Raw genomic sequence first — 22793 nt, 5'->3', positions numbered from 1 at the left:
CTCAGGCTCGGGCTCACATTCCACACCGGTTTCACTCAGCTCCACAGGCCCGGGCCCGGCCCCGGGGGTCAGGGGTCAGGGGCCTCTGCCCAGTCAGTGTCTGTGGGGTTAGTGCCAGGCTGAGCGCTCTGTGAGTGTGTGTGTGTGTGTGAGGCTCTGTGTGTGTGTGTGAGAGGCTCTGTGTGTGTGTGTGAGGCTCTGTGTGTGTGTGTGAGAGACACTGTGTGTGTGTGAGGCACTGTGTGTGTGTGAGGCACTGTGTGTGTGAGGCACTGTGTGTGTGTGAGGCACTGTGTGTGTGATGTGTGTGTGAGAGACACTGTGTGTGTGTGTGAGGCTCTGTGTGTGAGTGTGAGGCTCTGTGTGTGTGTGTGTGTGAGTGTGAGGCTCTGTGTGTGAGTGTGAGGCTCTGTGTGTGTGTGTGAGGCTCTGTGTGTGTGTGTGTGTGTGTGTGTGAGGCTCTGTGTGTGAGTGTGAGGCTCTGTGTGTGTGTGTGAGGCTCTGTGTGTGTGAGGCTCTGTGTGTGTGAGGCTGGTGTGTGTGTGTGAGGCTGGTGTGTGTGTGTGAGGCTGGTGTGTGTGTGTGAGGCTGGTGTAATGCTGTGTGTGAGGCTGGTGTGTGTGTGTGAGGCTGGTGTGTGTGTGTGAGGCTGGTGTGTGTGTGTGAGGCTGGTGTGTGTGTGTGAGGCTGGTGTGTGTGTGTGAGGCTGGTGTGTGTGTGAGGCTCTGTGTGTGTGTGAGGCTCTGTGTGTGTGTGTGAGGCTGGTGTGTGTGTGAGGCTGGTGTGTGTGAGGCTCTGTGTGTGTGTGAGGCTGGTGGCTGTGTGTGTGTGTGTGTGAGGCTGGTGTGTGTGTGAGGCTCTGTGTGTGTGTGTGTGAGGCTCTGTGTGTGTGAGGCTCTGTGTGTGTGTGTGAGAGTGTGAGGCTGGTGTGTGTGAGGCTGGTGGCTGTGTGTGTGTGTGTGTGAGAGGCTCTGTCTGTGTGTGAGTGTGAGGCTCTGTGTGTGTGTGTGTGTGAGGCTCTGTGTGTGTGTGTGTGTGAGGCTGGTGGCTGTGTGTGTGTGTGAGAGTGTGAGGCTCTGTGTGTGTGTGTGTGTGTGTGTGTGAGGCTCTGTGTGTGTGTGTGTGTGAGGCTGGTGGCTGTGTGTGCGGCCTGTCGCTGGTGATCAGAGGGAGACCTGGTGATGACCTCGCTGGCCCTGCACAGATCCTGGCTGTTTGGGTGTCTGTGGGGGCGGCTGTCCCCCTGGGCCAGGCTGGCCCTGAGCCGTGCCTACCGACGGCCAGGTTCACCCCCCGAGAACGTGCCCCCCTGGAAGAGGTTTAGCTTCAGCCTGCAGCGGGGGGTGGAGGGGGTGAGGAAGCAGCTGGGGCTGCTGAAGGAGGAGGTGATGGAGCCGTTGCAGGGGCCGGGGGGCCGGGCTCTAAGGGAACTGCTGCTGGAGCAGACCCGCGTGGTCTGGCAGTTCCGGGGCGAGGACAGCCTCCGCCAGTGGATGGTGTCCTGTGACCAGGAGATTGGCGGCCGCAGCCGGGTGGACCTGACGCTGGGCAGCAACGGCAAGACGGCGCTGCTATCCGGAGAGCTGTGTGTGGAGGTGCCGCGTGACGGCGAGACTCGCTACAGCGGCTACTGCACATTGCGCTCCCGGGAGCTGCAGGTCAGTGGGCAAGTGGTGGGCTGGTGTGTGGGGGGGAAGGGGCTGGGGTAGTGGGCGGGTTTACTATGTGAGTGAGTGCAGAGCGGGGCTGGGTGCTGGCCTCTCTCGGATTGCGCAGCGCCCTGTTGCCCTGACAATGCCCGGCTTGTGGGGTGCAAGTTGTTGTTGTTGTTGAGGAGCTCCCAGAGCACGAGGGGCTGTGCTGACTGGAGGTCTGTGCTGCAGGCTGCATTCGAGCGTAACAAGCACCACGACTGGAGCAGCTTTAACACCCTGCACCTGTGTGTGCGCGGCGACGGGCGGCCATGGATGGTCAACATCAGCTCCGCCATGTTCTTCTCCCATCACAAGGACGACCTTTACAACTACTTCCTGTTCACCCGCGGCGGCCCGTACTGGCAGCACGTCAAGGTACAACCACACCGTGAACGCGAGAGAGGGGGCATTGTGGGTGCGTGAGGGCACGGCGCGCGCGAGAGAGGGGGCACGGTGCGCGCGAGAGAGGGGGCACGGTGCGCGCGAGGGAGGGGGCACGGTGCGTGCGAGGGAGGGGGCACGGTGCGCGAGAGAGAGGGAGGGCGGGTGCGTGAGAGAGAGAGAGAGAGAGAGGGCGGGCAGTGTGTGTGAGGCAGGGTGGGCATGGTGTGCGTGAGGGAGAGTGTTGTGTGTGTGTGTGTGTGTGTGTGAGACAGAGAGGGCTAGCACATAGACATTCGCTTGTCAGGCAGGTCACCTTGGAGCCAGCTGCAAGGAGACACAGGCATGAATTAGTCATTTGACAAACATCCAGCACTGCTGAGTGCCCCCCCCCAGCACAGTAGTGTCCTGACTAGCTGATCGTGGTGAAGAGAACGTAGCTCTGACCTTCCTCCTGCTTCACCCCCAGATCCCGTTCTCCAAATTCTTCCTGTCCAGTCGTGGCCGAGTGCAGGACAGCCAGCAGCCCCTGTGGCTGGATAAGGTACGAATGGGGGCTCAGGAGGGGGTGCGGCGCTCTCGCCGTGGGTGGGGGAAGTAAAGCTCTCACTGTGTTGGCTGGACCTGGGAGGGGGGGGGGGCGGAGCGACGCTCTAACTATGGGGGTAGGATTGAGTGATGCTCTCTCACTGCCGCCTGTGCGCTCTCTCTCCCCCTCCACCTCAGATCAGCACCATCGGCTTCACACTGGGTGACAAAGTGGACGGCCCTTTCCAGCTGGAGATCGACTTCATTGGAGTGTGTAACGACCGGGCGCACACAGAGACATTTGCTTACGAGAGCTACAAACGCAACCCAGAGGTCTGAGCTCCACCAGAGAGGGGCACACAATTCCTTTTTGATAAGCCGGATGCCTGACACACACAGAAACCATCACAGTGATCAGCTGGATGCCTGACAGACACAGATATCCATCACCAGGATCAGCCAGGTATCTGACACACATGGAAACCCATTACCCTGCTTCACAATACCCAAACCAGACTGGGAATTCCAACTATCCCACCTTCACGTGGAAATGCTAGAGATCGATTGTTGGAATGTGCACTCTCTCTCTGGAGGGACAGATTCTGCTTATCTAATTCCAGAAAGATTTAGGTGCAGGTTGGCAAGAGGCGAGGCTTGGGAATCCCAGAGTGTGTGTTGGGGTAACTGTTGGGGTCTAACTAGCTAAAATCACAAAGCTTGCCATTAAAAGCACTGTAAGGTAAGCTTCCCTGCTGCTTGTTCGGCTAGGACCACCTTATCTGTTAGGGCTTTGGCTTGGCAGGGATAACAGGAGTTGAGTGGGCTGACTCTGCCCCCAGTGACTGCTCTGCCAATGAGCCAGGTTGGCTGGACTCATCAACAGTGCCTAGAATACTGCAGACGAATCTGGCTCAGGAACTGGACCAGAGACCATCACAGAGGGTTGATTTGATTCTGACATTCTTTTGTTAAACATTTCACCTTGCAGCCTGTTACCTCCCCAGGCTTAGGTCTCGCACAGTGCCACATTGTCATCCTGTGGCCCCCTGCAGTGCCCCCGCGTACGTGAGTGAAGCCTTCACTCATCTGGTTGGTGCCTCACAGGTGCAAGGACAAGAAATAAAGTTTATTTTGTTGCTTCACTGACTCCTGTCCAGTCCTGTTCCTCTTCTGCAGGCAAACGTGGCGGCTGTCTTTGCTATGCAGACACCCAGTCCAGGCACCCAGGAGTGGCTTGTCCCCTGGGGCAGTGCTATTCCCGTTCAACGCAGCAACATTCACATCTTAACATAGTAGCTCAGCCAAGTCGGGAAAAAATAATGATCCTTGCATTTGATACAGCACCTCATCCTATCTCGCATCGGACCTCCCCCCTCTTTTACACAGAATATATTGTAAAGTGTAGTGACTATTTTGGGGGCAAACACAGCAGCCAATTGCTCACAATAGAGTTCCACGTCGTCAAGGAGCTCTGTGTGAAATACTTGAGTTGAGCTCTAACCTGACTGATGGGACCAATTCCTTCCTCCTCCCCGGCCAATAACTAACAACAAAATTACATTTGTGTAGCGCATTTCATGTTGGGTGGATGTCCCAAGGTGCTGGACAATCAGCGTTTCGGACCCAAGCTGGGGGTCAGGATCGGTGAAGGGCAGTGAGGTGGTGGGTGATTGAAGGCACGGTCAAAGGGATGGGTCTTGAAGGTGGCAGAGTGGCTGAAGGCTTGCCCGCCAATGGTAGGGTGGAGGACATGAAGCAGGCTGGAGCTTGCTGCGTGGAGGGTGCCTGCAGGCTGGTAGGGGGTCGAGGAGGTAAGGGCGAGGACCGGGATCGTGAACTGTATCCTGTGTGATGAGAAACCAGTGGCGTCGGGGAATGGAACAGAAGCTTGGTCTCACCGGCCGCATTAACCCAGGTGTTCGAGCAGCCTTAAAGAGGGTGCCAGTGATGCTCATCACACTGTCATTCCTACACCTGAATCCAGCACTCTTAACTGAGGTGCACCCAGCACGGGTTATCCTCGAGGGGAAATGTCATTTACAGATCACTTTAAACCTTTCATAAATTGAACGAAGGGTGAGTAGGGGTATCCTAGGCAGAGGATGGGGGGGGCGGCACTATCAGGTTGTTCAGCAGCCAGGCACAGGCAGTGCTCTAGGCACCAGCTGTCACCACCAGCTGTTGGCACAGGAGAAATGAGCCCAGCGTAACTTATCTTTTTGGGATATTTTTAATGTGAAAATTTTAATACAGAGTACAAAAGCGCGACTACATTTAGTTTCAACAGCAAGAACAGGGGGAGATCAAAAGCATTGATCAACATGTAAAATAGACAGTTCCATTGCAAAATACTTCCAAGTTTTTTGTAAAAAAGAGAGAGAGAGAGGTCAATGGCAAATATCAACATATCTACACGTTGTGGATCCGAGCAGAGCCTCAGGCCATCACCAGCCCCCGCCGAGCACCCACTAGCCGCCTCTTCTTCTCTTTCCGTCCCTCCACATGTTGCTCACGCCGCTCCGCCCTGTGAGCAAACAGCTGGTCAGCAAAGCCTTGGCATACGAGCACCCACCCCCTGCCACATCACCACAACAACAACTTGCATTTATATGGCGCCTTCACACAGGGTAGGGACCCGCAGTGCTTCACAGGGGGAGAGGGAGTGTGGAGGTGACCATAAGCACGATCAAAAAGGAAGGTCTTTAGGCGGGATTTGAAAGTGAGGAGGCGGTGGGGGGCAAGATGGAGGGGCTGAGGGAGAGACACACACACACAGGGAGCAGTCTTGGCAGGGCACTCCCCCACCCTTTACACGAGGCAGTCTTGACAGTCCCACGCACACGAAGCGCTGGATTCAGTTTGCACAGGGAGCTTTGTGAATGGATATGTGGACCTGTCTCTCCCCCCGCCCCCAGAGAGGCAGCTCAGTGCTGACCTGGAGCAGAAGAGATTCACCAGAGGTTAGTGACTGGTCCCTGACTCACCTGGTCTGTAACTTTAGCTGCTTGTAATCCTTGCAATGAGAGTGACTGCTCACATTCTCCTTGGCTTCGGCCCAGGGTTTCAGCTTGCCTGTGAGGCACAATGACAGGCTTCAGTGTGATTGTTCACATGGTGGAGAAAGCGGAGAGAGGGAAGAAGAAAAGAGGAGAGACAGAGAGCTCAAAGTCTCAACGGGCGACTTGACCCCACAACCTTCTGACCCAGAGAGCAGAGTGCAGACTAACACCTGGGGATGGATAAGGATTTGCTGTGGAGAAAACAGACTGAAGGTTTTCCACTCTCAAAGAGCCAGACACAAGGGGCTTTCTCCTGTGCTGTAGTCGTGCAGAGTAGGAGAAAATATAGGCCTGATCAAGCTGATGGATGAGAATGAGATAAATATGTAAAAGAAGGATAGCAAGTGTGGGGAGTGGGAATACATTTGTAAAGCCCTGTTCATGTCAGGAGGACGTGACAGCAGTGTGGGGAGCAGGAATAGATGGTATGGGGCAAACAGCAGCATGGGGAGTGAGATTAAACTGATAAGATTCTCAGGCCAAAGCCCAGGTGCGAGGTTGAAGCAGGAAGTGGGGACACTGACCTTTGTGGGGCTGGTAGGACAGTGGGCGAGACAGGCTCTCCTTCAAGTCAAACTTTTTGTTGGTGCCGGGAGTGGCGTTCCCACAGAACGTATATGGTGTGATCCCTAAAAGAATGAAAGGAGAGGTTACACTGCTTCCCCCATGTGGAAAACACCCAAAGCATTCACATTAACTACCCCCATGTGGATCAACTGGCTTTGGAGTCACTGTGGGTGTGGAGAAAACGGGATAAGATCTCCTTACTGTGCACAGTAAAGTCCCACACAATTTATCTGGGGGGATTGTCAGCCAGGTCACAGGGAGAAACTCTTCTCTCTTCCGATGGGGTCGTAGGATTTGTAACATCTACCTGAACACTGAGCAGATCTTGACTAAGGTTTCATGCCCAGGAAGTGGTGACGAATACCAGCCTGGACTGTCAGCTCTACACCCAACCCGGGGCTTGCACCCACACCATTCAGGAGTGAATGGGAGCAAGTGTGGTTTGGGTGAACCAGATCAGTGAGAGTCAGATGTCGCTCACCCAACTGCTAGTAACCACAGGTTTCAGGAATGAAAACCATGCTAAGAGAATCATAGTATCTTACAACACAGGAGGCAATTCGTCCCATCATGTCTGTTCTTTGAAAAAGCTACCAACTGGTCCCACTTCCCACGCTCTTACCCCATAGCCCTGCACATTTTTTCCTCTAATTCCCTTTTGAATTTACTGTCAAATTTGTTTCCACCACCCTTTCAGGCAATGCATTCCAGACAGCAACAACTCTTGGGAGTAAAAAAAATCTCTCATTTCCCCTCTGGCTCTTTTGTCAATTATCTTAAATCTATGTACTCTATTTGCAGACTCACCTGCCAGAGGAAACAATTTCTCCTTATCTACTCTATCAAAACCCCTCATAAATTTGAACACATCAATTAAATTTTCCCTCAACCTTCTCTGCTCTAAGGAGAATAATCCTAGCCTCTCTAGTCTCTCCACATAATTGAAGTCCCTCATGTCTGGTATAATTCTTGTAAATCTCCTGCACCCTCTCCAAACCCTAGCGCAGGAGCAGCAGCAACTGGCAGCTGTGAAGCGAAGCCACAGCGATTTCCAGACTCACCTTCAGAGGTCTTGGGCAGGTTTGTTTTGGGCACAGAGTCTTTGATCTTTCGCCGCTGTGAGCTGCCTGGTGTGTCCACAGGATGTGTGAGGGGAGATCGCCTCGCCGGAGTCTTGATCAGAGACAGCTTGCTCTCCTTGCCTTCAGTAGCAGCTGTGAATCTAACACCACCAGTTACAGTTAGATGTGGGATAGATCCTTGTTCTCACCTTTAAATCCCTCCAGTGTCTTGCCCCACCCTCTCTGCGACCTGACCTGCACGAACCAGACTGATCTGGTCACTACCTTCTCTCAGTAGACATCAGCCTGTTTTGTGTCCCCCTCTCTATCCACCCCACCATTGGTGGGCAGGCGTTTAGCCTATCTGCCTCCCTCACTGGAACACCATCCCAGAATCCTTCCGAGTCCCTCCTCACCTCATTCAAGGTTTGTCTCGAGACCTTTCTCTTTGACTATGGATTTGATTATCATTACCCCTACCCCAGCTCAGCTGCTCAGCCTACCACTGTGATGGGTGCTGCATAAACATGAATTGTCTTGTACAGGATCTCCTTCAAATATAGTCACTACACTGGACAGCAATTCCCTGTGAAGCACCGGGAGACACTTTCATGTTATCAAATGCACGGTTGTAATTATGTCCACAGCTTACAGTGTATACCCATCCAGGTGGCGAGGACCTCAAGCAGTTCCATGTCATACAGCAGTAATCATCCAACAGCCAGGCAGCTCTCAGCACTTAACCAAAGGCCAGTGACCCCACACAGCAGAAAACAAGCACCAGTAATATCCAGTGCCTGTCACACAGGGGAGACAACCTGTTCTGGTCATTAATCATTTTTCTAGATTGGTGCTGTGATGAAAAGGGAGATTCTGATGCTGTGATGGGGAGGGTGGAATCTGATGTTGTGGTAGGGCTGTTTCAGTCAGTAGATGGGTTTTTAGGCTGATGCTGAGAGTGGGTGAGGCCATTACCTGACGTTCATTTTAGTGACAGTGAAGATGGAAGGCTTGAAGGTGGAGCTGGCACCAGTGTTACTGGCGTTGCCGGTGACCATGGAGTTGCTGGTGCGTGGTGAGCGCCGACGCTCTGCCAGTACTGGGAGAGCTTTGGTCGGCTGCTCCGGGCCACTCACAGGCTGAAAACAAGAGAAGAGCAATGTGAGGGGAGTGTGGGACATTGCAGCCAACCTCAGCGTGACTTATGATGGTCTCAATAGTAGGTTTGGGGACATTTTAAACCCAACCTCACTTTCACATCGCTGTCTGGAACCTTCATCTCCGTTACTCTGAGTGTTACAGACTTCTCAGCCAACATCTAACAAAAGGAATAACAGCTTACACACAAACACCAAAATCCATCCATCAAACTGGGGTTTGTGGCAGACAATTCCAAGTTACCATTGCCCTGTGTGTGAGGACAGTGTCTAACTTCTGTCAGTGATGGTGTGAAACGCTGTGACTCACTCACTCACCTTGACTTGTTTGATCGAGTTCCCAAAGGCCTCGATGCGCCTGCGTTTTCGCTCCACATACTTGTCGATCGACTCCATCTTATTGAAATTGGCCTCATGAATCTTCTTCCAGTCTGCGGAGGCCAGAACAGCCAAGGTGAGACAGAGCAGCCTACCTAGCGCAGTCAGTGTCTGCACAAGCACCTACTCCGTTAACAAATGTCTCATCCAAAGGACGGCCCTCTGACAATGTCGATGGGTCTGGAACTCACAAGTTTCTGCCTCAGACGAGACTAAGTCTAGAGGAGCCAATGCAACGTGGAATGTTTAACCTTCAGGCCCACAGAGCAGCACAACACACACACTGGCTGCTGGTGCGGCTGAGGAGCATGATACGGAGCTGGGGAGAGGGGAGGTGACCATAGGTACAATCAAAAAGGAAGGTCTTCAGCTATGATCTGCAGAAGGGCAAGGAGGCAAGATGGAGGGATTGAAGCAGAGTTCCAGAGTCTCGGGGTGTAGTGTGAAAATACGACCGCTGATGGCGGAATAGAGGGGTTTGGAATGTGAACTCGGACGGAGTCAGACAATAGAAGGGGCAGGTGGCAGAATGGGGTGGAAGTAGGTCAGAGAGGTAGGGAAGTAATAGTGTGGGAATTCATTTGTAATTAAGTGCGAGGATCTTGAAATCAATGTGGGCCTGTGACAGGGAGCCAGTGGAGCCTAACCAGGTTTAGTGGTGAGGAATAACTAGCTGCAGCAACCAGCCAAAGTGCCCAATGCAATTTTCAAGGCAGCTACTGGCACAGGGAGCACCATAGGGCATATTGCCAGGGAAAGGAAGCCTGGAAAATCAAAATGAGCTTTCCAGAGTAAGGCCTGGCATGATCACATTTCCATTACTAATGTACCATCCTCCCCCCTCCTAATGACCATTCTCCCCCCAAATCCCTTCGCATCTCCTCTCCCATCACACCCCGACTTTCAAGGTATTTGGACTCACAAATTATACACAAGTTGGCATAACCCTAACACTACACAGGACAATAATATCTGATAACAATCAATGGATAGTTTCAGAACAGAATGTTTCTCACCTGGAGTGCCAGCCTTCAGCCCAGCTTTGCCACTTGGAGTGTCAGCCTTTAATGCAGCTTTGTCAGCTCTTCCTACATATCGAGGGATCTTGCCTCTCAGAAGAGCAGGTTTAGAATTGCTAGAGGTGTCTGAAACAAGGAAAGCACCAGTTATTTAGTGATGGGGCAGGGGAAAGAAAGAATAAGCAACATTTATCGATAAATGCATTTATTAAACACCTCAATCCAATTACCAGCAGGCAATTGGGGAGATGGTAAAAATCTATTTAAGAGACTGAGCTACAACAGAGGAGACCGAGAAGGTCCACGACAGGGGAGACAGGGACAAACAACTATCTTTAGCTGGGGAAGGGCTTGGACTCGTTAGGGGAGAGTCAGGGAGAGGTTAGAGGGCAGCTCCTCACTCTCAGGCTGCTCATTCCCAGGAACCAGGCTACAGAGGGCGGCTCAGTACAGTTGGGTCAGCAGCTGAGCAGCAAAACATTCGAGAGATCGAGATAGGAAGTGCGTTAATAAAAATGAGGACTTAAAAGACAGAGGCAGTGTGGGCACAGACACAATGTCCTGCTTTGAAACTTAATAATGATACTTGTACTTGATACACTGCCTTATGTCTTTGAGACGTTTCAATGCACTTCACATATACAGTCAATTCACCTTATAGTATATTCTGTGAAGCATTTTGAGATCAAATGCAAGGATTATTATTAATATGGTCATGTTTCTGCTGCAACCTCAGGGAGTTCCACATTCTCACCACCCTCTGTGTGAAGAAGTTCCTCCTAAACTCCCCGTTAGATGAGTTAGTGTCTAGTTTATTATTTCTGCCAGGCTGTCACAGTCAGCTTTCATTGTCTATTGCAGGACATGGCTAGGGAAAAGAGAAAAGTCCCCTGCTGTCCTGATACCCACACCGGGGTCGTATCCAGTTAATGCATAGGCAAGGCTCACTGTGCCATACATAGCTCCCACTTTCCCAGCCACACATTCAGCAAACAGCACACTAAAATGTAATAATCCTCCACTGGTGACGGTGTGTATTATGTGTGGGCATTGAACCAATGTGCACACAGCAATGAGCCACAAACATTTCTGGCCAGGACACAGACAGAGAAATCTCTCCTCTTTTCCGACAGATATGTAGGACCCGACACTGTGCTGGAGCATCAGCCTGGAATGTAAGTTTAAAGGCCAAATATGGGCTGATTCAGCCCACAACTGATTCAGTGGTGAGAGTGCTACTGACATTGCCAGGCTGAACTGGTTTCAGGCAATCCATCGATCACATTCAGAAAGCCTCAGAATGCTGTTAAAGGGATTAAATAAGCATGTACCGGTCCATCTGGCCCTCTTGCTGGCGTGTGAAGATGGGGAATTTGAGCCGTTCAGGCCAGGTGTTCCTTCAGGCTTCACTACCTCAATGGCCAAGAGTCTCTTCCTTTGTCTTCTCTTCATCTTGAATCCTTCCCGATCGGGCGAGGCGACCAAGGGTTCCTGGTCATTTTAAACAGAGGGTCAGGCTTGGACATCCCAAAAAGCTTCACAGGATTAATGTAAAGTGCAGTAACTATGTGTTTTGTTAGACAAATGCAGCAACCAAGCTGCACACAGCAACATCCCGCAAACAGCCATGAAGTGAATGATAATTTTTTTTATAAAATGGTTAATTGTTGTCCAGAAATTCACTGCTCCTTTTGAATAGCGCTGGAGGATCTTTAATGTCCACATGTCAGGGCCAGAGGGGACCTTGGTTTAACGTTTCGCCTGGAGAAGGTCCCAGCTGCCTCTTGTTTCTGTACACTGCTAAGAGTGGAACAAAACAGCAGCAGCACTCTACTCCATGAGCCTCCCAGCAGAGCTCAGCCTGATCCCACTCTGACCGTGCAGCACGCTGTTACCTGAGCAGGTAGTGGTGGGTGTGCGGTGGCAGCAGTTTCATTGGCACTGTCTGTGTGCCCTGCACTCAGCTGCCTCTCTACACTTCGCCGCTGAGTCACACAAATACCATCCTCCTTTCCCTCTGCATCACTCATGGTTTCCTCATCAGTACCATTGCTGGCAGGAGTGGTTACAGCATCCTGGAAAGACAAGATCCTGGTGGGCTTGGGATAGACAGCTGCTTACAATGAACTACACCTGCCTGATCTTCTGGTGAATAGCTGGCCCTCCAATAGGAGGATATGACCTCAGCTTTTATCAGTGGATGTAACCCACTATAACAACAACAACCTTTGCGTTTGATACAGCACTGTATTACTGACAACCATGGCCTGATCCTCAATCCTCATATTAAATCACTCATTCACTTCATGGCTGTTTATAGGACTTTGCTGTGTGTAAAATGGCTGCCACATTAGCCTTAGAAATATAGTCACTACACTTTACAGAATACCCTGAGAATGTCCTACCGAGTTGTAAGACACTATATCAAATGCAAGACTTATTATTATAAAATGTAAAATGCCTCAAAGCACCTCACAGCATTTATTGCAAAGTGTAATGACTTTATTTTGTAAGTGAACACAGTTAAATTGTGTACAGCAACATTCCAAAAACAGCCATGAAGTGAATTGTATCTGGGGGATTGTCAGCCGGGTCAGAGAAACTCCTTCCTCTTTTCAAGTAGGGTGCACCTGAACAGGAAGAGGGCACCTTGCTTTAATATCTCGGCTGAAGGACTACTATCACCGGGTCTGGTGGAACCAAAATAATAATCCTTGCATTTCATGTAGCACTTAATCGTGTCTTCGAGATGTTTCAAAGCACTTTACAGAATATTCTGTAAAGTGAACGACTGCATAATTTGTAGGCAAATCGCGGCAGCCAATTGCGCACAACAGCGTCCCCAAAACAGGCGTGGATTGAGCGACTAATTATTTTAAAATTTATTTTGAAGAAATTATTACACCCGGAAAAGCGATCCGCCAATCGACTAACAACCGGATTTCTATTTACCTCTGGGTAAACAAACAGAGGCATGTGGATTAAGGAAACTTGCCCAACGTTTCGCCCTGCTGGGAATTGAACCCAGGTCCTCTCGCTTTGCCAGGAGAGGGCTCTAATCTCTAAGCTACAGGACTCCCTCCACCTGCCACACATGAACATTGCGGAGAAGGAGACCATTGAGAGAAATTTCAGCGAGGTTAGACTTTATCCTCTTTATACAGCATTTTATAACAGCTAGAATTGGACACATTATTGAATTTACTATCCTGGTGCAGAAAACCGGCATCAAAATTAAGTACTATCACAGCTTTACTTTTCACATCCTTACCTCTTGAATGGATTCCCTCTTTCTCTCTTGTTGAAAATATTCTCTTAAAGATTTTACCAATTTATCAGCCTGTTCAAAACAAAATGGAAGAGTCAAAGACCACACACATATAGCATTAAATGCACTTCAAACTGAAGGAGTTCATGTTCCAACATGGGGCTTGAACCCACAACCTTCTGCTTCAGAGGCAGGGGGTGAATCAATAAAAATCCCTTTAGGTGAAGTAGCAAAGAGCTATAGACTTCTGTGCATTTCTATTTCAGCAAATAAGGTGAGAAAAATGACACGTAGATGTCACACCCGTGTTATATAAATTAAAAATGTACATCAATACAACAAAGTATCTGATTCATACATTAAACAAATCAAAGATAAACAGACCATTTATCACAGGCCATCTATCCCACTGAATTTTTCTCATTCCTCCTAGCACAAAACCTGTCACGATCCCCAAACACCTCATGGTATTCACTGTAATGCAGTGGAGCCAAGCCAAATAACAACAAACAAGAGTTCTGACAAAAGGTTATGGACCTGAAACATGAACTCACTTTCCTCCCTCCACGGATAATAATAATAATAATCCTTGCATTTGATATAGCGCTTTTCACGTCGGGAGGACGTCCCAAAGCGCTTCACAGAACACACTGTAAAGTGAATTGACTGTATATTTGTGGGCGAACGCGGCAGCAAATTGCGCACAGCAATGTCCCACAAACAGTCGTAGATTGAAACTGTCGTAGATTGAAACTGACCAATTTATTATTGTTTTGGAGGGATTATTATTAGGCTCTGTGGAGTAAGGAAACTTGCCCAAGGTTTCGCCCTGACCTGCCGGGGATTGAACCCGGGTGTCTCGCTTGCAAAGCGAGTGCTCTAACACTGAGCTGGAGGACTCAGATGTTGCCCGACCTGCTGAATGCTCCCAGAGACTCCTGCTTTTATTTAAGATTGCCAGTGCTTTGCAGCGTTTTGCCTTTTTTTGTTTCAAACAGCAATAATCCTGGTATTTCATACAACGGCTTATATTCCCAAAACATCTCAAAGCACTTGGCACCATTTACTGTAAAGTGACAGTGACTGAGTTTTGTGAACTCTCTCTCCTCTTCTTTTGAATAGTGTGAAGGGAGACCATTGCCATTCACCTGAACAACACATTGCATTTATGTGTCAATCCTAACCGGCTCTGGGATGTCGGGGAGGACGGACCAAATAAGATTAGGGTCGAGGGCTTGGACCCGAGCTGGGGGTTGGGATCAAAGGAGGCGGAGGGCAACAACAACAACAACAACAAGATTCCATTTATAGAGCGCCTTTCACGTCAGGAGGACGTCCCAAGGCGCTGCACAGTTGGGTCATGACCCGAGCAGGGGGGAAATGGTCAGGGTGAGGGGAGGGAAGGGAGGGAGCGAGGAGGGGGGAAATGGTCAGGGTGAGGGGAGGGAAGGGAGGGAGCGAGGAGGGGGAAGAGAGTCGAGAGGGGAGCTGAAGGCACGGTCAAAGAGAAGGGTTGGGGTGGAGGGGCACACAACGGTGGAGAAGGGGAAAGAGAAGCTGAACGACAACTGTGGAGCGCTGCAGCGCGGCGCTCAGAGCAGTGGCCTCGCAAACCAGAGGCCAAGCCAAGCCCGGCCAAGCCAAGCCAGACCAAGCCCAGCCAGACCAAGCCAAGCAAAGCCCAGCCAGACCAAGCCTAGCCAGACCAAGCCCGGCCAAGCCAAGCCAAGCCAAGCCCGGCCAAGCCAAGCCAGACCAACCCCGGCCAAGCCACGCCAGACCAAGCCTGGCCAAGCCAAGCCAAGCCTGGCCAAGCCAAGCCAGCCAAACCAAGCCCAGCCAGGCCAAGCAAAGCCCAGCCCGGCCAAGCCCAGCCCCGCTCTCACCTTCAGGTTGGCCTTCAGACCGTGCGTCTTGGCCAGATGCTGCAGCTCCACGTACTTCAAGCTGTCCAGCCGTTGGGAAGGGTCCACACGCCCCATGTTGTTGTTGTCCATGCCCACGCCTCTCTCGCGCGCGCTCACTCACTCTCCGCGTCTCCAATAACTGTCACCCGGTTTGAATGTCCGCTCTCGCCTCCCATTGGTCAGGAACCGCATCCGGTCCCCGCCCCTCTGCCCCTCCCCCAGATGAGCCTATCAGAGGTGCCGAGGGCGCTGAGTGACGTCCCCCTTCATCCAATCGGCAGGGCGTAGCGGCGGGACGGGAGGAGGCGGTGATTGGCGTGCGCGCCCAGCAATCAGCGCGGGCCACAAGAGCGCGGGATCTCCCGTTTGAATGCAGCTTCTGATCAACGGTCACTCTGTGAGCCAGGGTGGGGGGGAGGGGGGGGAGTGGGAAGGAGGGGAGTGGGGAGGAGTGGGGAGAGTGGAAGGAAGAGGAAGAGTGGGGCGGGAGGCAGAGGGTTGAGGGGAGGGGCGGGAGGTGAAGTGTTGAGGGGGGGGCGGTTAGGGGAGGGAGGCGGGGGTTGAGGGGCGGTGGGGTGGTTGAGGGAGGGAGGGAGGCAGGGGCCGGGTGGGGTGAGAGGCGGGGGACGGTGAGGGGAGGGAGGCGGGTGGGTGGGGTGAGAGGCGGGTGGGCGGTGAGAGGCGGGGGACGGTGAGGGGAGGGAGGCGGGTGGGGTGAGAGGTGGGGGCAGTGAGGGGAGGGAGGCGGTGAGGGGAGGAGGCGGGTGGGGTGAGAGGCGGGTGGGCTGAGGGGAGGGAGGCGGGTGGGTGGGCTGAGGAGGGCGGCGGGTGGGGTGAGAGGTGGGGGGCGGTGAGGGGAGGGAGACGGGTGGGGTGAGAGGTGGGGGGCGGTGAGGGGAGGGAGGTGGGTGGGGTGAGGGGAGGGAGGTGGGTGGGTGGGCTGAGAGGCGGGGGGCGGTGAGGGAGGGAGACGGGTGGGGTGAGAGGTGGGGGCGGTGAGGGGAGGGAGGTGGGTGGGGTGAGGGGAGGGAGGTGGGTGGGTGGGCTGAGAGGCGGGGGGCGGTGAGGGGAGGGAGGCGGTGAGGGGAGGGCGGCGGGTGGGGTGAGAGGCGGGAGGTGGGGGGGGGTGAGGAAACATCGTCGGAAAAAGACCAAGATCCATCTAGTTCGCCCCAAAACTGATCTGACAGCCAAGCCTGGGGTGTGATTGCAGGTTCCTGACCGCTCGGGCTTTCCAGAGGCACCAGCTGGGATGCTGAAGCTGGAGCACTGTGTGATTTTCCAGTGCCGGAATTGCAACACTGTGCTGGCGGACTCCGTGCAGTACTGCGGCTCCAATTCATCGTTCAATGTGCTGGTGTTTCTCGGTAAGTGCTCAGTTAAGTCTGAGATGGGCTCCGACACGGACAACAGGAGGTTTCGTCAGTCCAGGACGTGGCTGTGCTCAGGCTCTTTAACAGCAGCTAATAATCCCTCCAAAACCAAAAACAATAATAAATTGGTCATTTTCAATCCACGACTGTTTGTGGGACATTGCTGTGCGCAATTGGCTGCCGCGTTCGCCCACAAATATACAGTCCATTCACTTTGCAGTGTGTTCTGTGAAGCGCTTTGGGACGTCCTCCCGACGTGAAAAGCGCTATATCAAATGCAAGGATTATTATTATTATTATTAACAGCAGCTTGCGTTTACACAACGCCCTTCATGCAGGCTCGCGTTTGGGAGCGCTGTATAGATATGGGGTTGGGCTCCAAGCAAGTGGGGAAGGGGAGATGACCATAGGCCCGGTCAAAGAGGGAAGTCTTAAAGTGGGATTTAAAGATAGATACAGAGGGGGGAAGAGGAAGAGTGGAAAGGATGGGGGGGGGGGTAGGAAGTAGAAGGGTGGAGTGGTGGGAGGATGGAGGGTGATGTGGAAGGATACAAATAAATAATAATTTGGTCACTCAATACACGAGTGTTTGTGGGACGCTGATGCGCGCAATTGGCTGCTGCCTTTCGCCCACAAAATATCCAGTCAATTCACTTTACAGTATATTCTGTGAAGCGCTTTGAGACCTGTCGAAGACGTGATAAGGCGCTATATCAAATTCAACGATTATTATTATTATTGAAGCAGGAAGCTCCAGATGTTGGTGGGGCAGTAGCTGAAGGAATAGCCAGAGATAGTGATGCAAGACGACACGCAGCAGGTCTGCCAGCTGAGCGAAGGGGCATTCGGAGGAAGTTTAAAGTCCAGCTGGTGAAGCAATGACTCGTGAAAAATAGTGACTTCGGGGGTGGTGGGGGGGGGGGGGAAGCAGGTTTCCTGGCGGCTGAACTGGATCCGAAATAAATATGGCAACAGAAAATCAGAATCAAGTCAACTGTCTGTGGTGATCTCGGTAGTCTAAGCAGGGCTTGGAGGGGCAGACTGGGGGCAGGGATTCTTCCCACTTAGCTTTCCACAAAGTTTGACCATGCTTTCGTCATCTATCCCCTCCCCCAATTCCAGTTCCATTGATGAAAATCTTTCTGCTTATCTTGGTTGCAGATGTGAGTGACCAATTGGCCCTGGATCCCCACATCTTAGTAGGCTCTGTCGACCCCACGTGTGAATGGTGAGTGGTTCAAGTTGTAATCGCACTCCCCCCGTGCCACCCCTCACCCACCCGCACTGACTCAAAATCACATTGACCAGAGCTCGAATGGTTAGTTCCTGCTGTTAGGGGGACGGAGCAACGGTCTGATCCCAGGTAGGTATATCCTGTCGGGTGTGATGGATGAGGAAGGATCCATCAGTTTTCAAAGGCAATGAGATAGACATGTAAAGAGGTGGAGTATGTGTGTGTGGGGGCATAGCTCAATGGGTCTGAATAGATTATTCTTTCACAGAGTAGCACCGACGATGCGCCGAGGTTTGAGAGTTGATGATTTGACTCGAGGCCGGGTGAGGGAGGTTGTAAATGACTTATTTGTATGTGACACTCTGTGTTCTGAGACATTATCCTGTGTGAAGGGTGTTTTATATATATGAATAAAAAAACACAAAAACATTTAATTTAAAATTAAATAACTTTTTTAAAAAACTATCAGTATGAACCCCACTCCCCTGCCCATCTATCCCCACTCCCCTGCCCATCTATCCCCACTGCCCTGCCCACCCATCCCCACTCCTCTGCCCACCTTCTGACTCAGGCGCGAGAGTGCTACCACTGCGCCAGGTTGGCCCACAAACAGCTTCAACATCATCAACAGCTTTGCATAGAATACCATTTCGGAGCGCTGTACAATGCTGATGTGGATGCCGAGCAGCGGGAAGGAGGCATAGGCAAAGAGAAGTTTTGAGGCAGGACTTGAAGACAGATAGAAAGGGGATGAGCTGAAGAGGAAGGCAGGGAGTCCCAGAGGTTAGCTGTGTAGAATTGGAAAGTTCGGCCACTGATTGTGTTGTGGGTGGGGCGGAGGATGCAGCAAGCCTGAGTTAGCTAGATCAGAGAGACGGAGAGATAATCAGGTCCTTTTACACTGAATGCTTGAAGTCAGGTTTGAAGTCATTTGAAATGCATTTGCTCTCTGAGGCTCTCTGCTGTTTAATGTCTTCTTCAGCCTCCACAGGACCCTCTCCTGTTGCAAGTGTGAAAAGGCCGTGGGGTTTGTTGCTGTCTGCACCGCATCAAGTCTGGCTCACCTGCGGGGACTGTACTGTCTGTTCAAGCAGAGCCTGCACTGGTTAGTACAAAGTAACTGTTTTATTTTAGAGTGTGTATGGCGGTGAATGGGAGGTAGCAGATGCGGTGACTACAGTCGTTTAAACAGCCATGGGTTCTTCCTCTGTATCTGGGCCAGGACACTAGGAGAAAGTTTCCAGTTATATCTTTAACATCTACCTGAATAGACAGACAGACACGGGACCTCAATTCACATACATGTTACAGCATCGAAATAGGCTGTTCAAGCCAACTAGTCCATGCCGACTCCACGAGTCTCACTCCATCTTCTTCCCAGGTCCCTGTCTTCCCTCTCCCCACCCCCTGCCTCTGTTTGTGCCTCGTCCCCCTGCTCCACCATCAGGACCTGTGCTTTGAGCTACTCTGCCCCGAAACTCTGGAACTCAATGAATGCCTCAATCCCTCTGCCTCGTGTTTAAATCCCACTTGTAAACCTACCTCTTTAAAAGCGTCGAGGCCAGTGGTTCATTTGTTTGGAGCGACCTCAATGTGCGGCCAAATAGTTTTCATTTATTTCTGTACATTTGACAACCACATCTGAGAAAAGCCTTTTTTTCACAAAACCTTGCATAGAGGGTAACAAGAACAGCACAATAAATGAAAATCATTTTGAGATGTTAATAAAAATGATCATTATCAGGGGGTCAGAATTGACCGGAAGCTTGTAATCAGCTCAGTGGTTAAGAGCGATATAAAATCTATCGCTTTGCACAACCAGCACTGTATTCTTAACAACATATAGCACTCCTCATGCAGGGTAGCTGCTAAAGCTGGCCAATGGAAGCTGCACACCTAAGCCAGTGTGGGGGGCCGGGGGGCTACGTTTGAGAAACGCTGCTTTACGGTCAATGCCCTTTGCTGTTGCTGAGCGCCCAATTGTGACACTTTCTTTCTCTTTTTCTCTCTTTCTCTCTTTTCTGCTCCTATTTCTTATGTTCTTATAATGTTCGGAAACACTATCCTGTGTGAGGGTTGCTGTATAAATGTAAGTTGTTATTGCAGCTGACTCTGATCTGATGCGGTTTCTCTTACAGTTATGTGTTGCAGTCCAATTCAATGGTGGAAGTGTCAGACTTAAACCTGGAATGTCCGAGTGTGACTCAGATGTTAGGAGAGGTAATCAAAGTACATCCTCTCCCTTATGTTCTTGCTGTAGCTGAGGGTGAAAGCAGAGGGGTCAAGTGTGCAGCTTTGTAATTTGTTGAATTGATAATAACAATAATTCTTGAATTTGATATAGTGCCTTATCACGTCTTCAAGTCTCAAAGCGCTTCACAGAAAATACTGTAAATTTTGTATATCTTGTGGGCCAACATTTGTTACCAACCATTAGGTGGCAGCATCTCCGGCCTGGCGAACATCTGCTGCCCCTCTTAAATTGACTTTGCTCAAATATCATTATTGCTAGTCCTTAGAGCGAGGTCTAATTTGGCATGATGATGAAGCAGACTGGGGTATGAGAGACAGAGAGAGAGAGAGAGTGGGGAGCTTGAAGGGGTCTGGGGATTAGACAGGGCTGTGGGGTCATCTTGCTCTGAGAGCTGGTGCAGACTTGATGGGCCAAATGACCTTCTGTGCTATGAATGTCTATTTACAGTATATTCTGTGAAACACTTTGAGAAGTCTCAAAGATGTGATATGGCGCTATATTAAATGCAAGGGTTATTATTTATTATTATCATGATTCTCTCCCTAGCCCACAATTTACCTTTAAATCAAGATATAACCCAGGCCATGTAGTGCACTGTGTGTGGTGTAGTGTGGTGTGTGTATTGTGTGGTGTAGTATGTGGAGTGCAATATTGTGTGGAGTAGAGTTTAGTGTGTGGGGTATATAATGACTGTGTGGTGCATAGGCAGTGTGTGTTTGTGTGTGACTCTGGCTGACTGACTCCTGCCTTCCTCTCAGTTGAAGAAGGAGATTGTGGTGGCTCATTGTCGGCTGATGGCAGCAGTGAAGAAGTTGGATGAATTGGCTGGTGAGGACAGTGGGCTGGCGTCCAACATGCTAGACCAGGGTCAGGGACAACAGCCTCCAGGTGCAGCCCGGCGCTGAGCACAATGCAGTCCCACCCGGAGTTTCCCTACCACACCTCTGCAATTTACCCTGGTTTTGTTGCTTATTTTGATCATGTTATCTGCTGCCCAGAACTGTATTAGGGGCTCATGAAAAGTTCCTGTGTTTTCGGTGACGGTTCCACACTAAGGCATGTGAGGCAGCAGAGACTGAGGAAGTGCCCTGTCGCTCTGTGATCCCGGCACACAGCTCACTGCCTGTGTTCAGGTGTTGAGCAGCGCAGGACTGCAGCATGTGTTTTTTCAAAGAACTGACTGACTGACTGGCTGGCTCAGCAAGTTGTGAAGGAAAGGCATAATCAGTGTGTAGTTTGGTAATAAATATGTTACTTTGCAAAGTCCTTTAAACTAGTATAGTTTTCTGTTATTTCATGCTGTGCACCTGTTAAATCTCATTGCTCATAGCGGAATCCAGGGCTGGCAGAGAGATCCATTCTGTCTTTAGTCCCACAGCTAAAACTTGCATCAAAATAAAGAATAATCTTTACCATATGGTGTGGCGCCTTTCACATCAGAACATCTCAGTGCCAAACAGTCTCCAAACCAACCAACAAATTTACATTTATATAATATCTTTAATGTCAAGAGATAGTATGAGGTGCAGGTAGGCAAGAGCCAAGCCTTGGGGACCCAAATATGCATTGAGGGTAAATGCTGGAGTCTAACCAACTAAGACGGCAGTGTCTGGCAAGCTTTCACGCTGCTTGTCCAGCTAGGACGAACCTACCCATTAGGGCTTCGGCTTGCAGGGTTAACAGGAGCTGAGTGGGAGGATTCCCTGCACCCATTGACTAGTCTGCCCTTCCAAGTTCTGCCGATGGGCTGGACTGTCATCAGCAGTGCCCTGGAATACTGCGGTCAGGAACCAGACTGCAGACCGCTACGGAGGGTGGGCTCTTCAAGACCATAAACCAGCTCCTTTTCCTCACTTCCCCATGCCCCGCCCATCCTCTCCAACTGTGAGGAGGTTGAAGATAGCTCCGTTGCCTCTGCCTCTTCCAGCTCTCTCGGCTGCTGCTTCTCCTCAAACTCTCTGCTGCCTTTGATATTGTTGACTACTTCACTCTGCTGGCTTCTCCTGCCCCACAACAAGTGCAGCGTTCCTCAGGGTCTCTCCTCAGGCTCTCTTCTCGCTCCTCTCTTTAATATCTACATTTTCCCACTCGGCGATGTGATTTGTAGGCACGGGGTTCACTTCCACATGTATATGTGTCCCAAGAGAATTATCATCCAAGAGCAAAACTTGACAGGAGGAAAACCACTCCTTACTTTTCTAAGAAATACTCTAAAGGAGCTCCAAGCCCTCCATGGTGGAAAGCATTCAGTAAGTGGACGCTTCCTCGATCCCCATTCAACCTGGTGCTAGAGACGCTCTTTCATGATCCATGGAAGCTTCTTATTGCAACCATGTTTCTCAACAAAACCTCTGGTAAAAAGGTGTGGGATGTTCCTGGAGCAATACGCTTGTGCTGAAGTGGCCCGAGCAGCTGACTGGAAGGAAATTGCAGAGCTTATGAAACCACTCGGCCTAAATGAACTGAGAGCCAAAGCTATCGTCAAATTTCCTGATGAGTTCCTGAATAAACCGTGGAAATAGCTGATTGTGCTGCGTGGCATTTTGAAGTATGGAAACGATTCCTACCGGATTTTTTGTAGCAAAGAGTGGAAGGAGGTACAGCCTCAAGATCACAAACTGAACAAGTACCGGTGCCTGGCTTTGGGCGAACCATGAGAAAGAAGCTTGGTCTGACGCAACCAAAGGACATTACTTCGGCCACCCTCATACCCCCACCATTCCCACCCGACCCCGGTCCCCGTTCAGGTCCTAATCCCTGACTGTTCAGCGCTCTGGGACTTCTTCCCGACGTGAAAGGCGCTTTACAAATGTAATCTTGTATTGTAAGTCCTGGAAAAGCTCAAAATTTCTCCAGTTGAATGTTAGCGAGACAAAGCACCTCCACACCTCAGGCGCTGTCAGCATTGACCTG

The 22793-nt window shown here is 51.0% G+C and overlaps 4 protein-coding genes across 4 annotated transcripts; 3 read left to right on the top strand and 1 right to left on the bottom strand.

Moving 5' to 3' along the window:
• The first annotated feature begins 1093 nt into the window (after nucleotides 1–1093).
• ndufaf1 (NADH:ubiquinone oxidoreductase complex assembly factor 1) lies at nucleotides 1094–3750 on the top strand. Its single transcript, XM_007884855.2, has 4 exons — nucleotides 1094–1658; nucleotides 1884–2069; nucleotides 2545–2619; nucleotides 2802–3750. Exons 1-4 carry the CDS (start codon nucleotides 1182–1184, stop codon nucleotides 2940–2942), a joined length of 879 nt encoding a protein of 292 aa, XP_007883046.1. The 5' UTR covers nucleotides 1094–1181; the 3' UTR covers nucleotides 2943–3750.
• Nucleotides 3751–4817: 1067 nt separating this feature from the next.
• Nucleotides 4818–15263, bottom strand: nusap1 (nucleolar and spindle associated protein 1). The gene is made up of 11 exons (XM_042338220.1): nucleotides 14999–15263; nucleotides 13116–13184; nucleotides 11740–11919; nucleotides 11176–11335; nucleotides 9842–9970; nucleotides 8766–8878; nucleotides 8266–8429; nucleotides 7291–7451; nucleotides 6187–6291; nucleotides 5588–5675; nucleotides 4818–5127 (listed from the first exon to the last, which is right to left on the bottom strand). Exons 1-11 carry the CDS (start codon nucleotides 15107–15109, stop codon nucleotides 5040–5042), a joined length of 1368 nt encoding a protein of 455 aa, XP_042194154.1. The 5' UTR covers nucleotides 15110–15263; the 3' UTR covers nucleotides 4818–5039.
• Nucleotides 15264–15333: 70 nt separating this feature from the next.
• Nucleotides 15334–21146, top strand: oip5 (opa interacting protein 5). The gene is made up of 6 exons (XM_042338225.1): nucleotides 15334–15416; nucleotides 16233–16386; nucleotides 17554–17620; nucleotides 18609–18731; nucleotides 19765–19846; nucleotides 20639–21146. Exons 1-6 carry the CDS (start codon nucleotides 15390–15392, stop codon nucleotides 20783–20785), a joined length of 600 nt encoding a protein of 199 aa, XP_042194159.1. The 5' UTR covers nucleotides 15334–15389; the 3' UTR covers nucleotides 20786–21146.
• LOC103190056 (methyl-CpG-binding domain protein 4-like) lies at nucleotides 20896–22634 on the top strand. The gene is given in 4 exon segments (XM_007910681.1): nucleotides 20896–20940; nucleotides 21988–22248; nucleotides 22250–22513; nucleotides 22515–22634. Coding segments are annotated over 4 exon segments (690 nt in total).
• The last annotated feature ends 159 nt before the right edge of the window (nucleotides 22635–22793 follow it).

The sequence above is a fragment of the Callorhinchus milii genome, unplaced genomic scaffold, assembly GCF_018977255.1.
Source record: "Callorhinchus milii isolate IMCB2004 unplaced genomic scaffold, IMCB_Cmil_1.0 Scaffold9, whole genome shotgun sequence".
Classification (NCBI taxonomy): domain Eukaryota; kingdom Metazoa; phylum Chordata; class Chondrichthyes; order Chimaeriformes; family Callorhinchidae; genus Callorhinchus; species Callorhinchus milii.
Note: the sequence above shows the minus strand (reverse complement) of the source record. Positions and strands in the feature narration are given on the sequence as shown.